The sequence below is a fragment of the Hipposideros armiger genome, unplaced genomic scaffold (assembly GCF_001890085.2).
Source record: "Hipposideros armiger isolate ML-2016 unplaced genomic scaffold, ASM189008v1 scaffold_1415, whole genome shotgun sequence".
Taxonomy (NCBI): domain Eukaryota; kingdom Metazoa; phylum Chordata; class Mammalia; order Chiroptera; family Hipposideridae; genus Hipposideros; species Hipposideros armiger.
The window spans coordinates 53,466-74,505 of NW_017732765.1; the positions used below are offsets into that span (position 1 = coordinate 53,466).

Sequence of the window (21,040 nt, forward strand, 5' to 3'; positions counted from 1 at the left end):
TAAAAGCATAACCTTAAAGGGACTCTTCAGGCAGTTTTATGTGATCGGCATGAAATATAAATTCCTTAATGAAGTGTATTTTATGGGGGATAATGTGTTATGTAGACAGAATTTCCAGCCTGAAGCCTGGGATTTTCAAAGGACTGTTGAACAAGGAACATACTGTTGGTTGGTAGGTGTACACGTTTTAAATATTTCTATTTGGTGAAATTATAGTGACTGACTTTTTTCTGATTTATGAGGTGGAAGATCCTTTAAAATTTTTTTATTACAAATAATATTAATTTCTAGTTATTTTAACACATTTTCTTTTTCTCATTATCTGGCTCATTGGCAAACAACCTTCAGTAAACGCAGAGCTGCATAGGGGCTTTTGTGTTTTCACATCCATTGGCCTCCCCTTGAATTTTTGCGTCTTTTGCTGCCATGTGCATTGAAGTCTCCCGTGGTGATGAGCTCAAGGGTGCTATTGCTATGTGTCTTTTTCATTTCTTAGAGACTCTTTCTCCCTTCTCAGTCTTCCTGTTGGTAAGAGCACTTGCTATAAAAATGATCGTTTAGTTGTGTAAGTTTAAATTTGGTCTCTGAAACCATTTGGTAAACTAGCTGGTCTTTAAAACAGTTGTTTTCCTGGACTTGGATTTGATACTTGAGATACGTTGCCATGGAAAGGGATGATTCCTTCGTAGGCCAGGTGTATTTCTCCAGGTGGACTGATTTCTAAATAAGTTGGAATGCCCTTCATATCATTTATGATGGGCTAAGATTCTTATTATATTTAGGATCCTGATATTGTGATGCCAATTTTCAGTCTTAAATAGCCTGTGAAGTCTTGGTTAGACAGCTATTGACATTCTGCATGTGCCATACATTTCTATGGGTAATTCTGTATAACAGCAAAGATTCCCCAATCAGCAACAGGGAATTGTAAGCAATCATCAGATTCTCTGCACCTGCCAGTGAAGCTTTTGAAAAACAATAAAGAGAAATGATTCAAGGCAGACATCCTTTCAGGAGACAAATATTCAAGAAAGTCAACCAGATAAAGCTAAAAATACTTCAGGTAGGAAGGAGGATCTGACTTTCTTTTTGACTTCGTATTTATGTTTTTAAATATTTACCCCCAAATTAAAAATATCATTAGATTTTTAATATAAATAATTCAAGAACATTGTCAAATTCAATCAATAAAGGAAAAGCTATGAAGAGAGTAAAACAGTTGAGTAATTCTCCATATACTTTATTATGTGTAATATATACAATTTCACATCAACATATTATTTATGCTATTTGTATCTAAGTGTCCATTTTATTTAATCTTCAAGCTTAATACCTATATATCTTTCCTTATGTAATTAATATTCATAGCCTGGTGTTCATTATTCAATAACTTTCCCCATGCTCATACAGATATTATATCTGCATATGTACATACACACATATATGGGATAGATTTATAATGATTCATGGTTGTACAGAAATGTATATCATTTACATGACTGCATCTTCTTTATCTTACTTAACAACATGTCATAGAACCTCTTTCTCTTTTTATTTTTTCTTGGTTTATTTTGTTCTCTATTTAATCTCTTAGACAACTCTAGTTCCTTTGTTTTTAATAACTCTTCTTTAAAAATTAGGAGATTGCAGGCTAAAAATTTTTAAAGTTTGCCTATGAATCACAGATTGTTATGAAGTGTTATCCTCTAGATAGGGTATAATTTTTATTTCCTTTTTGATCCATGAATCACTTAGGGGAGTTTCTTAATTTTCCAAGTTGTTATTCGTTTTATCTTTTTGGTATTTATTTCCAAATTTTACTGGTTGGTTATGATCATAAAATGTGATGAGTAAATAGGTTTACTTAAAATAAAATCTAATATAATTTCCCTTGTGGCCAAGTATAAGATCTTTGTTAAAGGTCTGATTGATTAAAAATAGCTATTTGTGTGTTTCTATCTTAATATGTATACACACACTTGAACAAACATTGCATCTATATTTTGTCATTCATTATTTTTCGAGTTTATATACAGAAGGTTCTGAATTAATTGGTCTGAGAATTGTCTGTGCATTGGAGTTTTTAAAAACTTTCCAGGTAATTCTAACATATAACCAACGCTAAGAATCACTGTCCTAATGAAATAATGGTTCTAGCCCCATGTTTCTCAGAATGTGGACCTGCTGTGCAAACCTCACCTGGGAACTTGTTAGAAATACAAATTCTTGGGCCTCACCCCAGGTTTACTAAATTGGAAACTCTGGGGGGTGGGGCTCAGCAATCTGCATTTTAACAAGCTCACAAGATGATTCTAATACTAAACACTGAGAACCACTGCTCTGTATCAGTGGCTTGACACTGGGGGACACTTGGCAATGCCCAGAAACATTTTTTGTTGTCACACCTAAGGTGCGGGAAGGGGGCCTCTTCTGCTGACATTTAGATGGTGGGGGCCAGCGGTGGGCACTGTCCTCCAGTGCACAGGACGCCCACCTGCAGCAAAGCATAACAACAGTGCTGCTGTTTAGACACTGATCCTGACCATGGTTTCAAACCTGGGCTCCCCGTTACAACCAGCTGGAGAGTGGTTAAAAAAATCACTGATATGTGGGGTATAAAACTGAAAGCAACAAAGAAACAAGACAAAGAAATAAAAACAACTCATAGACACAGACAATAGTTGAGTGGTTATCAGAGAGTAAGGGGGGAGGGGATGGTAGATGAGGGTAAAGGGGATCAAATATACAGTGATGGAAGGAGAACTGACTCTGGGTGGTGAACACACAATGTGATATAGAGTTGATGTATTACAGAATTGTATACATGAAACCTATGTAACTTTGCTAACCATTGTCACCCCAATAAACTTTAATTAAAAAAAAAATCTGAACTCTAGATTTGATGTAATGGGCCATTGGTGAGGACATAGCATCAGGGTTTTTTAAAGTTGTGATAATATTCACAGTCACGGTTGAAAATCACTGCTGTGGACGCTGGTCATTGATGTACCGAAAACCCTTAGATTATAGTGGGTGGATCAGGGTGGTCCTGAAACTACTGATCAATTTTAACATCAAAAGACAGAAAAGTAGTTATTTTACCTCCTGATGTGGAGAACAGAAAGTACAAAACACCAATTTCTGAACATGCCCAAAAAATCAGACTTCAACCTGAAGAAGCTTCTAGATTTCTAGATCTATGAATTTTAGAGGTCAATGTTAAAAACACTGTGAGGAAGGAGGTTGACAGTAAAATCCAGGATGTAGAAAGTATGCCAGGAAAATGATGCAGATTTTTTTTTCAACAAATAAATGGTAAAAAAGGAAAAAAAGAAAAAAAAGAGGGAGGGAGAATTGTTTCAGAATAGAAGAAATTTAAGACACCTTACCAATTTGTGCATTTTGTTTGGATCTTGATTTGAAAAGACATTTTTGAGATAATTGGGAAAATTCACACACTGAAGGGATAAGTGAAAGAGGATTGGTCCTATGCTGGTCATTGTTAACTGTGTGCTGGGTATATGGGGGGTTATTATAACACTCTTTCTACTTTTTGTGTATATAATGGAGAGTTCCACAATAAAAAGAATTAGAAGGCATATCTAAGTAGGTGAAAAGAAAGCAGGTGAGAATGGCGTTAGAAAAATTGTCAAGACAGTAGGGGTTTCACAGTGTTAAAAGTCCATTGGATTTGGGACCGTGAAGGTCTCTTAATGGCCTTGGCAAAATTTGTTTCAAGGGAGAAGTGTCTGGAAGTGAGATTGGAGTGTGCTGAGAGGAGGTGATAATGAGGGAGAGAAAAGGGGAGCAGGAGAGGAAAATATGGCCAGACACTGTGTTTGAGACTGGACAGGGTTATGTGTGTGAAGATGAAAGATCCAGTAGAGTGGGAGAGGCAAGGAACTTGAGAAAGAAACAGGGTGGTGCCTACGCTTTGGTTTCCTTGAAACTGTCTCAATGGTTGGCATAGAGATCAGGCTGGATAATTATGTAAATTACGTAGCATCACATCTGGCATATTAACAAGTTGTTATTATGAGAGCTTAGGAATTTTGGGTGGGTATGATGTACATTCAAATAAATTTCTCTTTGTGTGTAGGGACTTCTTGTTGATATTTACATTGTTGGTGAAATTTATACTTTTCTATCTTTTATCATTTTTTTCAGACTGTTATACGAAAACATTAAAACTAATGTATTCTTATATTTAAAATGTTTTAAATACCCAGAACAGAATTTAGAACTGCAAATAATTATATGTATGTGTTGAAATAATAGTAATATTAAACTATACCTAAACTCATAGCTGAGTACTTTTATGGATTCAAGTTAATTAAATGAGTGCTGTGATTGTATTCAGGGTAGGGCGGGGAGAGGGGGACAGATATGGTAGTGGGGAGGGAGAGGGATTGAATGGGATTAGAGGAAAATGATAAGAGAATATGTTTAAATCAAATGTTTACTCGGGACAAACTTATATTGATCACTGTTATTGGTTTTTTTATTGTTTTAATTTTCAGCTATATTGTTTCCTCCAAAAAGTATGACTTTTTAAACTGTTTATCCAAGGCTTTCCATTTGCTTTTTCCTTTTAATTAGCTTGAAAAGTAGAGTCCAAGAATGAAACATGTTAAAATTGGGCTTTTTCTTTTTTCTGACAGAACTGTTCATTACGAAGGTGGTGCTGTAGCTGTTCACGCACGTTCTCTGTGGAGACTAGAGACGCTAAGAGTTGCGTAAGTAGAGCGTCCAGACGCAGCCTAAGTGTGTAAAATCTTTCGAGTGCTCTTGACTTGTGCTTTCTGTGAAATGGTCATGCTAGCAACGCCAGACAAGCCAATGAAACACAGAGAGTGGTGATGGGTTTCTCTCTCCTCTTTCGCTTTCCTCCTACCGTTGTTTATCTTTCATTATGGGCCGAAATTCACCAGGTGGTACGCAAACATTGTATACGACCTGCTTTTGTCTTTTGCCTCATTTTATGATGATTTTGTAACATCATCTCACCTCAGTCTGTGCATCTCCTGGCAGAAAGTGCTGCTAGGACAGCGTGATGTAAGGTTCGGAGGCAGGGCAGACCGTTTGCAAGCTTGCCGCATGTTTCAGGTCATGCAGACTCTGGATTTAACCGTCTAAACGCACATGTAAAACAGAAGAAACGTGAACATGAACGGTGATACAAGATGATTAATGGCAGTCGCAATCTTTACTTCCAAATAACTTGATAACCGAGTAAGAAATCTGGATTGTAATGCGAAGTCATTACAATAAAAATGTCATTTTTAGCTATTTTTAATAGAATTAAAATAGATTGTAAAAAATGATTATAAGTCTTTTGCCTAAAAAGCAGTAAGTTTTCAATGTATTTGTTCTCTATTATATTACACTTTAAAGAAATTATTGATTAAGGATTATAGACTCCGTGGCTGAGTGTAAGGAACTATCTTAGTATCGAATAGCTATCTTTTTAGACCTAGTATTTTGAGATTAATGCTTATCTAATGATGATTAAAGTAGTTAAGTGGCCTTTAGTTATTTTTGCTTACATAGACCATACAATAATTTTGAAAAACTTTGAATATCCTTGAACATGGTAAAGTTTGACATAGAACTTTTACATTACTTTAAATAGATGCACAGACTATAAACTACAGTGTATTATAATAGTGACATTTTAAAAGTATACCATTGACTCTAAGTACTGCTATGATTTAATACCCATTTTTACTTAAAAATACTTGGATGTGTTTTTTTTTTTTTTTTGAGCCATTCTGCCACCTGTTGGCAGCTCAGCTCGGGCTGGGAATTGAAACACTAGTTGCTCAGAGCTCGCACTCTTGAGCGAGCTCTTAACCAACTGAGCCACTGGGCTGGCCCAAATGTGGTCTTTTTTAATAGTAAAAATGATATATTATTTGTCTTTCTGAGTTAAATCATATTTTTGTTACCCTCCCATGACTGAATTTTATTCCAATCATACTTCTTATGATTGAAAAACTTTACCTGCTCACACTCTATCATACTTCTATGTAACAAAAATATGTATGTAAATTAAATTTATTTTTCAAACTTCCTATCATAGTATGTCTGTAACTTTAAAAAGTTCTTCTGTATTATTTTCTTTAATTATTAATTGATAATATCATGTTTCTTCTATATAAATACATAGTTGATCAAATCCACCTAAATATTAAAACTTTTGATAAATATTGAACTTGAAGGTAAAATTTTATTGGAAATATATCTCTTAATGAGATGGAAAAAAGAAGAGGTGGAATTATAAAGCCAAAGAAAGAAAACTCATAGTTTTTATGTGCTTCATAAATTATTAAGATAATTTAGGGAAAGGTGTTATAAATATAGTATATGTGTGTGTGTATATATATATGTGTGTGTGTATATATATATATATATATATATATATATATATATATATATATATATATATTTATTCCTTTACCTCATATATTATAAAAATGACAGCTTATTAGAGAAATGAAAGTCAACTAAAGTGAAGTTTAGAGGTTTTGTTGCCTTAGAACCAGATTCCAGATGTTTTCAAATTTGTAGATACACCTGCCCTTCATGATTGTGTGCTTAAAGAAATAGATTTTTCTTTTCTTAGCAAATGAGGCCCTAAATCGTCTCAATTTGTAGATTAAAAATAAAAAAGGGAGGGTGAGAGATCATAATAGGTCTTTATTTTTATTGTCAACGATAGTGTTGATGACCTGTAATTACATAAATCCGATGGTTCTGCCCATTTTTCTGTTTCCTCTCTGTTGCCTGATGTTGGAAATTTGAAATAGAAAGTGTGGTGCTGGCTTTAACTTTGAATTAGATGGCAGCTCTATAGAAAGGGCCTGTTCTTGCATCCAGCCCGAGCTGATGGGGGCATTCAGCAATGTTTGTACCTGTGCTGACTTCCTCCCAGAAATGGCAGGGGACATGGCAACAGAGGGCAGGGCAGGTAGTTTGTCACCCATTTAAAAGATTAAAGAGATGTTTTTATTCTACTTTGTGAGCCTTTTCACCTTCCTGTCTCCAGGCGGAAAGCAGGAGGCGCTTAGGTAACAAATGTCATTATTTGAAAGATTCTTTTTCAGAGTCTGTTGAATCTTTGAGCTATTTTGGCTTTATTGTAAATGTACAGATTAGATTGCATTTAATTTACATTTTGTATTATATGCAGTGGCCACGTAATTACTCACTTTTCTTTATACTTAGGAAATGATGGTAAAAAATCCTGCTTATGTTGATAACAGAACTTTATTTCCAGAGATCAATGTTTATACTATTTGGGAGAGTCTATGTTTTCTTTTTCTCCAACAAGGTCTCCAACTATATATTTGTTATAATTTATGTAACTTAGTTGTTGTATGTTTTATATTGCATACTTATACAAATAAATTTAATGTTGTCAAAAGTTTTTCAGTATCATGAACATTTTAATAAAGTAAGTTTTAATTTTAGGAGTTAAATGTAATATGAAACATGTTCCAGTATTTTACTCTAATGCAAAGTTGTAAGAACTTTGTAAGTAGGATATATGTTAGCTTCTGTAGTGGGAATGATTGTTGCAATTAAAAACATGATAGGGCTGGCTGAGTGGCTCAGTTGGTTAAGAGCTCACTCAAGAGTGTGAGCTCTGAGCAACAGGGTCACTGGTTCAATTCCCAGTTCAAGCTGAGCTGCTGTTGAGCTACCAACAGGTGGCAGTACGCCTCAGCTAATAAAAAAATATGTATGAATTGTGTATGCTTAAACTTCACGATGTTTTGCCAATAACTACCAAAATTCATTCCATTATAACAGAATCCCCTTAGTGAACTGAGAGGAGTGCTTCTATAAATAAGCCCCAGTAAATAGCTTTAAGTATGGTATCCAACATGTCCTCTAGAAATTCTGGTGAAAAGCATGTATTTGGTCAAAATTTTGGACTATTTGGAAAATGAGGTTGTTTTCTGTGATGGTTAAGATGAGTCATTATTTGGAAAACATATTCAAATGCTTTTTCAAAACATGAAAACTACTATTAAAAATAATTGTGTTTTTCATCGCATTTGCAAAAATACACTTAATTTTATGAGAAAGGAATAACACTTGTTTATTACCAGCCTAGAAATGCTTTCACATGCTGTTGTTGGTAAAACAAACTTTAATTTCATTTTTAAGATAATATGGTGTTATTATCAAGGTATGTTGGTACATGGTTATTAATTTAGTTGGGGTACTTGTCCAAAGTAATTGTCTCTATAAACAAACTCATGTAAAAATGGACTTATTACAATATCGCTATACTGCTAATTTTCAATGCTGAGATCTCAAATAAAAAAGTCAGGTTAGGAATACAGCATAAAAATAACTTATAGTTTGCTAAAATTGCAAAATTTGCAAAAAAATACTTTCAATGTTTAGACTACAAAAATTCTTAATGACTACATTAAAACAAATGTATTCATTAATAAAATCATATTGAAACCCTCTATATATTTACTTTTTATCTATTTGATTCATTACATAGAGATAATTTCATACCCTTTTTTTTTTAGAGTCTATCCTTTATAAAGTACCTGATGGTATCCCCTTCATGCTTTTGCCTTGAATTCTAATTTTTCTAACACCAATTTGCCATCACTGTTTCCTTGTGATTTTTTGCATGGTAAATCTTTTCCACTTATTTATTTTTAGCTTTTTTTGAATTATTTGATTTTAAGCATGGTTCTTATCAATGATAAGAAACTGTCTTACAAAGTTCCACGTTAACTGAAAGTCATGCCTGTCAGAACATTGTTTTCACTTCGCTATGGCGAGTACAAGACTCAGATGTGCATGACTGTTGGTTCACATGGCTGCATAAAGCGAGGGTGGTGTGTGACTTGATTTTTCTTCACCCAATCTGTAAGTCATTATTTTCAAAAGCAGATTCTAATTATCATAACTTTGCATTTTATCTTTTTTCTGCAACCTTAGTGTATTTTTCTATTACATTTTATTTTTCCCTTTTGATCTTTTTATAATTCTTATTTTCTTGGTTATCTTTTTTGTTCATTGGTTTTTAATGATCTAATTGTTCTACAATATTACATTTAAAGCATAGGGATAGATTTATTTTTTTCAAGTAAATATATAATTAGTTGACTGTACCACTATTTTCAAGTCTGTGCAAATCCAACCAAAGTTTTTAACCAGTACATTCTAAAGTATCATTTAAACTTACAACTTCTCTATCAGTGACTAGTGAGTAGAGGTTAACTGGAACACAACTTCTTAATCATCTTTTTAAGGAGTAGTGTGTAGTATGGATAGTATCACATTAAAAGTCAGAAGACACAGAGGTCAATTTCACTTCTACTTACTATTGTCTGTGTAGCATTGCATAGTACCTAATCTTTCTGAATAACCATTTTGTTATCTGTGACATGAAATTAATACCACCAACATCATAAGGTTTTTGAGACCATTAAGTAAAACAATATATTCAGAGACTCTTTGTTCATTGTCTGACACATACATTTTAATTGCCGTTTCTCCTGTTATTGTGGCTGCTATTGGATCAAGTCTTAACTTCTTTTGTTAGTTGGAGCGGAAGCCACATAAGATGGGGCCAGCCTTTCCGACTACGCCACGTCACAACAGGAAAATACTTGAGTCTCATGGAAGACAAAAACCTTCTTCTCATGGACAAGGAAAAAGCTGATGTAAAATCAACAGCATTTACCTTCCGATCTTCCAAGGTAAGATAGAAAATATAATGTTGAATTTTCTGTAAGTATATACACCACATTTCTTTGGATGTTAGAAATGTACCGTGTTTTCCTGAAAATAAGACCTAACTGGAAAATAAGCCCTAACATGATTTTTCAGGATGCTCGTAATATAAGCCCTACCCCAAACATAAGCCCCAGTTAAGATTGTCAGCCAGACATGACTGAAGAAATGAAGAGTTTTGTACATGAATAAATGAGTAAATGTGGATTGTTGGAGCAAAACTTAATGTAAGACCCGGTCTTATTTTTGGGGAAACACGGTAAAACAAATTGATGTGAGCAAGTTTTGCATCTATTTCTAAATTCCCAGTTTCTCTGCTATCCATTTCTATCCAGTAAAACCCATTTCCTAAACCACTGACACCTGTCCACGTGGTACACCTGGACAGGTGTCAGTGGTTGCCCCTTTCTGCTCCCTTAGGCTTTGGCAGTGCAGGGCGAGCACACAGTGTGACAGTATGATGGGGAAGCACACCAGGCACATTAGCACTTCCACTCTTACATAAAGACCGTCCCTCTTATGTCTGTTGAATCATTTGTAAGAACAGAACTTCTAAGAGAACCCTTAAGGTCTTTAATGAGAATCCCTGTGAACCAGACAATGAGTAGAATAGAAAACAGTAAATGCACATAAAGCCCAGTTGGAATGCCAGTGTTTCCCCACAGCGAGGCCCACTGAGTACCTCATGAGTGGTTCCCAGTCACCCGCCCCACCATGCAGTGGGCTCCCAGTCCCCTGCCCACCATGCAGTCGGCTCCCAGTCACCCGCACCACCATTCAGTGGGCTCCCAGTCACCCGCGCCACCATGCAGTGGGCTCCCAGTCCCCTGCCCACCATGCAGTGGGCTCCCAGTCACCTGCCCCACCATGCAGTGGGCTCCCAGTCACCTGCCCCACCATGCAGTGGGCTCCTAGTCACCTGCCCCAGCAAAATAAAAAATGTCCTGACAGTGCAGTGTCTCAGGAACAGGTGAAAATCACATATTCAACTGACAAATGCCAAACATCTATTGTATTATTTTCTTATGATAGTTGTATATTTCTGTCTTTAATTTAATGAAGGTTGTGAAATTGGGCATAATGATAAGAATGGCATTTAATTACTGGTTAGCTTTGAGCTCAGAGGTGTAAAACTTTATGCCCCTGTTACAGATAAAGGTAAGTTTGGGCAAGACCAGAAATAACTGTGAAAAGACAGTGGCCTGCGTGTCCGTCCCTGATGCCACCTCTCAGGACTCCCTCCCTGGAGCACGTAGATGGTGGAGGATGCTTCTGATTCTGTGAGTCCCCAGAGATCTCCAGGAGAGATAGTCAGTGTAGGTCCCTATTCACAATGGTGACAGTGAGAGACAGAGCTGGTCAATCCCAGAGGATAATTTTAGGTGGTATCTCCATGTACGTATTTGCTGTGTGGACCCACAGAGTGGCTCTGCTGTGGCACATGGTGGCCCTCAGAGGGGCAGTGCTGTTGGCTAAGTGGCTCCTTGTCTCTGTAGTTGGAAGACTCAACTGGTCTCATTGTGAACAAACACACTTGGTGTTGATGGGCTTCTTCCTGAAGCCTAACTAAGCAGAGGGTTGGGGATTTTCTAGGATCTCTACTGATACCACCTCAGTCCAAAAAGAAAAAAATTCACCCCACTGAAGAGGAATCAATTATCTGATGCACTAAGCCCTTTACAACTAGAAAGTATAGTACCTATTAAAATAACATACACTTTGACAATAGGAAATTAGAAAAACTGAAAGAAATGGATGGCATACTAGCAAAATGTAATTTATCAACATGAAATCCCAAAGCAGTAGAAAAACTCGAACAGCATATCTCTCTGAAAGACACTGGAAAGATTTTCAAGATAGAGCATTTGAAAAGGCAAACTATATCTAACAAAAATTGGAGGAGGACGAGGGGAAGGGAAAGGTAGAGTAAGTATTCCGATTGCTTCCTGTTGAACAGCTAGCAGGCAAATAATATTTTCTTAAAAGTGAAAAATCAAGTAATAGAAGCATAAGGTGTTTAACAGTAAAAAGAAAAACACTAAAATATAATAAACTGCTACAATAAAGTAGTGTGAGAGAGAAAAGTTGGCGAGAACAAGGAAAATGCCCACTTTGTCATGGTACCTTACCCAGCCTCGTGAGAAGAAGCGAAGGGGTTTCATAAAGAAACTGAGACACACCCACAGCCAGAGATGCACAGACAACCAAGACAGTAGACCACGTAGTGAATGACTGGGAAAAAGAGAAAGATAAATACAGAAAACCTAAAATACGACAGAGTGTAGACCCAGTGTATTGGCCTTATCAGCACATACAAATGGGCTAAAATCACAATTTAAAATGAAAATTTCCTGTTGGATCATGAAGCATAAATGATGATGACATGAAGAGATAGACCTAGAACACCTTTGTCAGGAGAGGTTGTAAATGAAAAGATAGCTAATGAACACTAGGATAAGACAAACAGAAAGGAGTGTGATCTTAACATCAGATGAGGAGGAATTCAGGCACAAGAAAGCCTTGAGTGAGACAAAAAAGCGTCCTTCACAGTAAAGAAGTCAGTTCACGGCAGAGAGAGCAGTTAGCAAATCTGTGCACCAAATAAAATGAAGTGGTGTTCCTGTTCCTAGAACAAAATGCACAGGAGGTACAAGAAGAAATAAATGGAACAGCTTAGGAGTAGGAGACATCGTCAAGATAGGGTCACTTGTAAAAGATGTAAATCATACGTCATAAGGTGTCTATGTGTATATGCGACACTCAAGGGCCCTTAGAGTGTCTAGCCTGGAGAACTGAGCTGTCCTGGGGCCCTGTCCCTAAGTGGACATTCGTTCACACAGAGGTATTTGAGGGCTGACTGGACCTGGGCTGGGAGCTGGGAACACGCAGACATTTTGCTTCCTAACGCTTGCTGAGGGCGCTGGGAAGCAGGGGCCCTTTCTTTCCCCACTTCTTGGCTTTTTAAAGCCAATGATTGCTCCTATTTTGCCAGCAGAGCTGAGCCCTCTCCATAACGGACCTCACTGAGTATCAGGGCACCCATTTTACAGGAGAGAAAACAAAGGGCAGGAGAAATGAGTTACTTGTTCAGGTCACTGGACTGGGACTACAGAGGAGTGCATGGACAGGAGGTTATCGCTGCCCCAAACCACCCAGCCGGGGTGGGATTAAATGACTGGGTTTAGTGCGGGGCCTAGAGCCCTGGACTGGCTGGCTGCTCATTCGGCCTGAGGCTGCCAGGGCTGCCACAGGGGCCTGCAGGGGTGCCTGGGACCTCACACAGCTGAAGCACCACCCCACCCCTCCACAGGCTCCCAGGCAGCCTCCTGGCACCACTGTCTAACTGTGGTCTCCTAATATCCTGCTCTTGCTGTGCACATTGAGTCCATCTTTCTCTTTTCATTATTTCTGTAACAATCATATTCCCATGGTCTCCAAAAATCCAACTTTTGCTTTAGGAAGCTGAATACTGACACCATCTTTCTCTTTTCATTTTTTTCTGTCACATTCTTAATTCTGTAGGAGGTAAATGGATGCCTCTGGCAAAAGAGGCTAGGTTATTCAAATGGATATGGAAATGCAAAATAGAAAAGTATATTAACATATTTTAAAATTTCCTTCCATACATATAGCCATTGATCTAGCAATCTAATTTTTTCCTGTTTTACAGAAATAAAATAAAGCCTGTCCAAGTTAACTTTATTCATTCTTTGCCATGGCAAAAAACTGGAAAAGGCTCAAATGTTTAACAAATATAGTTGATAGCTGAGTGGTATTAGCTGTCAGAATGTATTGATCTGGAAAGACATCCATCAGAATATTGTTGAGTGAAAAAAAAGCAAGTTGTAATGTAATTTAAAATCTTAGTGTTTTAAATTTAAAAATTATATGCATTTGTATATGATTATATGATCGACATGGAAGGATCTCTAACCTTTTAACTTTGACTACTTCGCAAAAATCAAAGTGGAAGGTATATGAGAGTATGTGTGCAGGGGAAAATTTTTGTTTAACTTAAAAAAAGTTAATCTCTGGATGTTTTTGCCTCTTACAACAGCTGTATTTCTTTTGTAAAAACAACAAAAAACCAGTTAAAAAAAACCAAAAACAACCATTGCATTGACATTCTTAGACATAGGTTTGGTGCACATTTTTTATTTATTTCTTTAGGATGGATTCCCAGAAGTGGAAATCCTGACTCCAAAGCTATGAATATTTTCAAAATCTCTTAATAAAAGTTCTTGCCTACAGCAATAGCCTTTGAAACAGTTTTTCTCCAAATCTCTCTCATAATATGTATGTGGAGACTTTTAGCTGCCAGATCCTTCGGTTTCTGGATTTTGGCAGTTGTGTGATGTCAGTTACACTGAAGATACAGAGGCCAGTATTAGTTTTTAATGAACTACTCAGTGTCTCTAAGGTGGTCTCCTGTCTGGCACTCATGTTGATGGAACCACTTTAATGAGCAGCTTGCTAATAACTCACAGTGATAACTGCACATGGTAACGTGGTGGTTGAGGGTAGTGTAGGTGGAGGGAAATCTAAGTAAATATTTTATTTTTAAAATCACTGTAGAATTCTAATTTTAGAATAATGGCAGATTAGGTAATTAACCATTTTTCTAGGAGGTCGAGGCAGTTGCTCTTTCTATTATTTCTTTCTAAAATTATTTTTTTATTATATATTTAATGCATAGTCATTATAGAACATTTTAAAAGGGAATGCAACAATGTGGTAAGGGGAAATTAAAATCATGTGCAATCCATCACTCAAAAACAACTCCAGGGCCAGCCGAGTGGCGTGATGGTTAAGAACTGGCTTGGGATGCCAGAGAGCCCCGGTTCAGATCTCACATATGAAGGCCAGTGACACTGCCCTCCACAGCTAAGATGCTGAACAACAGTTCAACCTGGGGCTGGGCTGCCATGAGTCGCCAGTGACGGCATAGGATGCAGCCCCTGTGGCAGTGGGTTGCCATGGGCTACCGTGTGTAGCCAGCAGCCAGCGTGAGCAGCCAGCAGCCTCAGTGAGCGGCCATCCAGAGGCCGGCGACTGAACTGCCTCGCCTGGGAAGAGCGCAATGATGGTGCCAACTTGGGCCAGTGAAACAATGTCCTCCACAACTAGACTGAAGAACAAAACGACAGCAACTTGTCTGTTCCTCTTCCCCCAATTCCCCAGTAAAAATCTTTAAAAAAACAAAAACAAAAACAACTCCATTGTGTGTGTGTATATTTCAGTTTTTAGTAAATACCGTATTTGCGGGCGTATAAGACGATTTTTTGGCCCTGAAATATATGCCTCCAAGTGGGGGGTCATCTTATACACCAGGTACACTTAAGATAGACTGCCCATAGTGCTTGTCCCGTGCCATAGTGGCCTCCCGATGCCCGCCCACTTCATTCCACATACCGTTCAGGCATCAGCAGCGCTGCTGGGTGTATGCTCGGCTGTTATGCGATTTTGCTGTTATGCGATTTTACCACACTCGCAAAATCGCACACAGCCGACCATACACCCAGTATGATAGCGCAAAATCGCGAATCGTGATTTATGTATATGTTTGATTACATACAGCCTTGTGACAGTTTTCCTGCATGTCATAAGCATTTGAATATAAATATAAATGTTGAAATCAAATCTGATATTGTTACCTTTTATTTGGTGTGTGGAAGGTGTGCGGAAGAGGGGGTAGTCTTATACGGCGAGTATATAACAAACTCTGTGTTTTGAGTGGAAATGTTAGGGGGTCGTCTTATACGCCCAGTCATCTTATACGCCGGCAAATACGGTATATGTGCATTTTGATACTAAATAGGGTAAATGTATGCTGTGTTGTGTCTAATTTTATTTAACATGCTACTAGATGCCTTATTTAATAATTCCTTATTTAATGATAATAATTCAGCATTCTCTTATGTAGATTTATCATTATTTAGCTACTTCTGTTTAAATATTTAATTTTCAATTTTGTACTTGTAAATTGAACATTTTTGTCTCTACATATTTCTGCATATTGCTCACACCTTACTTTTTGGAAGTTGAAATGTTTGATTAAAGAATATGAAGATTTTTAAAGGTTTCTGATTCTGGAAGCTCTCACAGGGTAGTATCTGTCTGATACATCACAGCCTGGTGCCTGGTGTGGCACGTGCGTGCTGGGAGACAAAGCTTCGTCAGAACTTTGTTCCGCTGTGTATGAAGGTTTACATTTCTGTGCAACCTAACCAATAGATAATTCTTCAGAAAAATCTGCTAAATTTGATAGATAAAAATCAATTTATCTTGTTTTATATTCTATGGATTAAGTTAGTCATTTACTTTGAAAGTGACATAAGTTTAAAAGCATGTTAGAATGTTTGTAGGTTGCTGGTGAATGGAACGTAGTCCTGCACTAAGCAGTTTTTAGAAATGGCTTTTTTTTTTTTTTTCATTTCCCTGAACACATGTGGCTTTTACAAGCAAATGAAAGTGAGCAAAACGGCCCTCCATTTTATACTGTGTCTCCCAAAGCAATGGCTTTAGAGTTCTCTCTAGTATGTGATTTTCACTGCTTGGTTTAGAATGTATTTCAGGTTATTTAAGATATTTTATGTATCTTAAATATATATGTATCTTATATGTATATTCCTCATATACATTTCAAATGAGCTCCTAATCCTAACTAGTATAGATCAAAATAGGACTAATAGTCATAATGTGTTCCAGATTGTGGACTCATGTATTTATCAATAAAATTTATTCTAAAACTCAGTCAACATAAATGCATTCAGTTGGGATGGAAAGGATTTCCTTATATTTCAGAGTCAAAGTGGTGTAGGGAGTCTTGGTTCTCTTGACACTGTCTTCTCTGAGAAGGAAGGGAGGGTGGGTATTTTCCGTGCTTTCCACCAAATTCTTTCAGATTCCCCAATGTCATAATGTGAGCTCTCTCTGATCTAATTATGCCTAAGTCTGAACAAAATGACTTAAGAATTTTAAAAGTGACTTTTGCTCACAACAATGTTTGACTTCCAGGACAACTGTCTAGAGCTGGTGATTCAGAGTCCCCTTTTGTTAGTCAAAAGTAGAAGAGTGACTTCTTTTTTTGTATCTTTTCTGAAATAATAATACTAATCTTTACCAAGTCGAATTAATGCTTCTGGCTAACTTTTGAATGAATAATTCTCTCCGTACTGTATTTTGAATGTTTTAGATTTTAAGTTCTTGATTTTTAGAAGTTTATAGGTAACTATAAACTCTGTAAGGGAACTAGACTGTAATTCAAATGAAAACTCTGTGTGTGTGTGTGTGTGTGTGTGTGTGTGTGTGTGTGTGTGTGTGTGTGTGGTGTAACATCTTAGAAGAAAGACTATTAGTGTCTGATTCTTGTGTAATATTCTAACTAATTTTGATTTGGTAGAGTGTATCTTTAAAAATAGAAAATGTTTATGATACTAGAAACATAATTAAAATCGAACTGCATGGTCTTGGAAAAAGTGCTGGAATTAACACATCCTATTTTGGTAGCTTAGTTTTGTTGAAAATAAGTTATGGAACACTAACTGTTATCCCAGGGGGAAAAAATGGCACAGAAGTACACTCACATATACAAGCATGTTGTGAAAAACTAAAGAGTTATTAATAGTGATGATTGTAATGTTTAAAATATAAACCCATTTTAATTGGAAGAAAGGTAGCCTGATGAAGTTAAAATCTGTTCATGATAAGAATTGTTTTCTGCAATTACAGAAGAAGCATTGAACTTAGAACCAACTAAAATAGAATAAACATGGAGACCCCAATTAAAGATAAAATTATATATTTTTAAAATAAAATACTGTTTTTATATTGCCAACATTTTAGACAAAATAGTGTAGCTAAACAGTTTTTCTCATCCTTTTATTAATTATCACATTTGGTCACGGGTTTTGGTCTTTGAAATATATATTGGGTTCAGTTAAAAGGTGTATCCTTTTTGTTTTATTTTTTTTTTAGTGCCACTGACAGGTTGAAAATGCTTGCCAGATCTTCACATACTTTTGTTATACTACATTCAATAAAAATACTGAGTACTTCAATTTCTGAAAGGCAAAGGCTTTTTTATGTAACATATTTCTTTAATTCTAGGTAGGCTTTAAGTATGCAATTAATAAATGACTATTGATTGACATAATTACTGAAGTGCATTTTCATTATTGATGAAAAAGTAAACTTTTCTAGGTCAGTTGAAAAGTACCAATTTTTATCTTGGATTTTGGGATATGGTTTTGGAAATTTGGAAGTAAAAATCATCTCTTATGAAGCCTGGCATTCACCTTGGCATTTCTTTACCTGTGACTGTGTGAGACCACTTTGGAAGTATATTTTTGAGATTTTACAGATCATTAGGATCATTGTTACTTAAAATTATAAGTGAGAATGGCTTTAAAAACTTATTCCACTAGTTAATAGAAGAAGCATTTCTCTTGTATGTCATTGGCTCGTCTGACAATAATGTGAACACCCAATAACCAATCTCAAATTCAGAGTTTGACAGAAGAATCAACAATTGTTGATACCTACATGTATTCAGAATAAACAGAATAAGGTAGAAAATAGTTTATAATATAACCTATGTTGGTCCTCTGTTTCTTTCCAGCTTTTTTGAGATATAACTGACATATGTACAACATTGTGGAAGTTTAATGTATACAATGTAATGATTTAATATACATATATATTGCAAAATGATTATGTTGGTCCTTAAGGAAAACGTTTTACATAATGAAGAATTCAGTTCGATTTGTGTAGGTTTTCTTAGTCCTATTCTTCACTTTATCTACTCCTAGAACTTTTAACCATCACTTTCAAGTGTGCTGAAATCAATTTTAATTATAAGGTACATCTTGCCAACCACACATGTATTATATTCACCCCGAGGTACAATTTTTTGAACTTAAAATGCCACTAAAATATTTCTCTCTGGGCTTTCACCTCCAGTTTTCCCACTCCCATGCACCATGAATAGAAACCTGTTGCTATTTGAATGATGAAATACCAGCCTCAAATAAGACTACCAATGAGATTACAAGGATCAGGGAGCAAATGGCAAAAATAGAAAGAACAAAACATTTTTGGGATATAGTTCTTAGTGTTATTTTTGTTTGGGATTTTTGTTCTTGATACAAAAAATATTTTAGATGCTTTAAAACACACACTGAAAATAAGAGTAACAGTTAACAATTTATAGGCCAAATAATGTGCTAGGTACCTTATGTGCATTATCTATTTTAACCGTAGTTTAACCCAGTGAAGTTTAGATACTATTTTTAATCTTAATTATGCAGATGAGGAAACGGAAGTTTAGATAAGTTATGTGGCAGACCCAGAAGTTGAACCTGAGGAGTAAAACTAAAGCCATCTTTAATAAGAAAGTTAAATATTTCATCATCATCATCATCATCATCATAATAATAGCAGACAGGAAAGATTTGTTGCTTACCTGTGATTAGATGAGCACCTGTTATAGTTGTTTAATGATTGATTAACTATCTAAAAAATAAAAGCAAAGTGGAGAACATGTCTTTTTTTTCATGAAAATGATTACACAATATAATCATTGATGAATTTTTATATAATCAGGATTAAATTAAAAATATTTTTGCAGTAATCCTTTCTCAAGGTGTATCATAGCATAATAGAAAATAATGTTAGCTGTGGCTTTATAGAAGATATGGAAATTCCATGACATTTTTTATGCTGGTCCTTTTTAATGGCAGTAAGCAAGAGAGTGAGCTCATTGAAACCTTCAGTGGTGAAGATGAGGTATATCAGTCAGGGTCCAACCATAGAAGAAGCACAGCCAGTAGGAGATAGTAAGAGACATGAAGGGATTTATTAAGCGGATTTGCTTCGTGAGATGGTGAGGGCTGGTGAAGTAAGCTGTAGTGCAAGCGGTCTGGAAAGAAAGGAAGGTCACGAGTGGGGTGGAACCCCGTGGGCCCTAGCCATAGTCTCTGAGCTCAGGGAAAACCTAAGCTCTCTTTAAAGGGCTCCCATGATTATCACTCACCCAGGATAATCTCCCATTTGATTTGCTCAAAGTCAGTCAATTAGCGGCCATATTACAGCTGCAAGGACTCTGCCTTTGCCATACAATGTAATCCAATCATGGGAGTGATGTGCCTTTATATCCATCCATTAGCCCAGCTCACACTCAGGAGAGGGGATTAGAGACATCCGAGGGCTTCTCCAAGGCTCTGTGACCTACTTTCCTGCTGCTTATGGAAGGCTCTCAAAGACCTTTCAAGCACAAGAAAAATTTAAATCCCTTCTCTTCACAAATCTACCCACTAGAGAGTCTCCTCAGGAGATCTCTGAACACCAGGGATAAAGAGAGCTTATAATTTATATTTCTATGTTTGCTGCTCTGCCCCGGATGGGCTAAGGGTTGGCCTGGCCTGTCATTCTCAGTAAATTCGATGACCCTGTGGTATTTTAGACTCATATTTTACAGTGATCAACTGTTCTGTGCCTCAGTGTGGCACCAAAAAGAAGCAAATAACAAAAATTCTTTTGGCCTTTTAACTTTCCTAACTTTAGCCATTATTTGTCTTACGGAGAACTGGCTATTACAAAAACAAACACTCCATTACCAAGGAGAAAGGCCTTTTTTTTCTTCATATCAGCCACTTGACAGGATAATTTGGGTAGATTTAAGGGTGATTTCAATTAATGCTAGCAGAATCTCTTTGAACTACCTGGTTCATATAATAAAAATATAATCTTACAGGACTAGTTTAAATCTCTTAATGAGTCTAGTTTGGTATATCCAAAGCCTATATTTGCTTAATAAGGACAGTTGTTCAGAAATAGTTTTGGCTTTATAATGAGAGTCAGTTTGGTATACTCAATGACCAAAATCTACCACTTAATTACTTTTCAGGCTGATTTGTTTTACTTCTGGAACCATTTTGATATTCATTTGAAAATTAGATTTCCCAAGCATTCTTTTTATTTTATTTTATTTTATTTATTTATTTATCTTCATTTTTTAAAGTTAAAATTTATTGGGGTGACAATGGTCAACAAAACTACATAGGTTTCCAGTGTACAATTCTGTGATACACCATCTATGTATTGCATTATGTGTTCACCACCCATGGGATTATTTGAACGCTAGGATTAGGAGTAGTTTTTTTTTTTTTAAGATATTATTGGGGAGTTGGGGGAGGGGAACAGCATTGGGGAATCAGGGAAGGGGAACAGACAAGTTGCTGTCGTTTTGTTCTTCAGTCTAGTTGTGGAG

General features: G+C 36.3%; 1 protein-coding gene across 1 annotated transcript in view; it reads left to right on the top strand.

The window, feature by feature from the left end:
• LOC109377479 (ryanodine receptor 2) overlaps window positions 1-21,040 on the top strand; it is a 193,940-nt gene that overhangs the window by 36,610 nt on the left and 136,290 nt on the right. Inside the window, exons 8-9 of the mRNA XM_019633841.1 lie at window positions 4,662-4,736; window positions 9,581-9,737. Of these exons, the coding sequence (XP_019489386.1) occupies window positions 4,662-4,736; window positions 9,581-9,737 (232 nt within the window). The remainder of the gene's footprint in view (window positions 1-4,661; window positions 4,737-9,580; window positions 9,738-21,040) is intronic.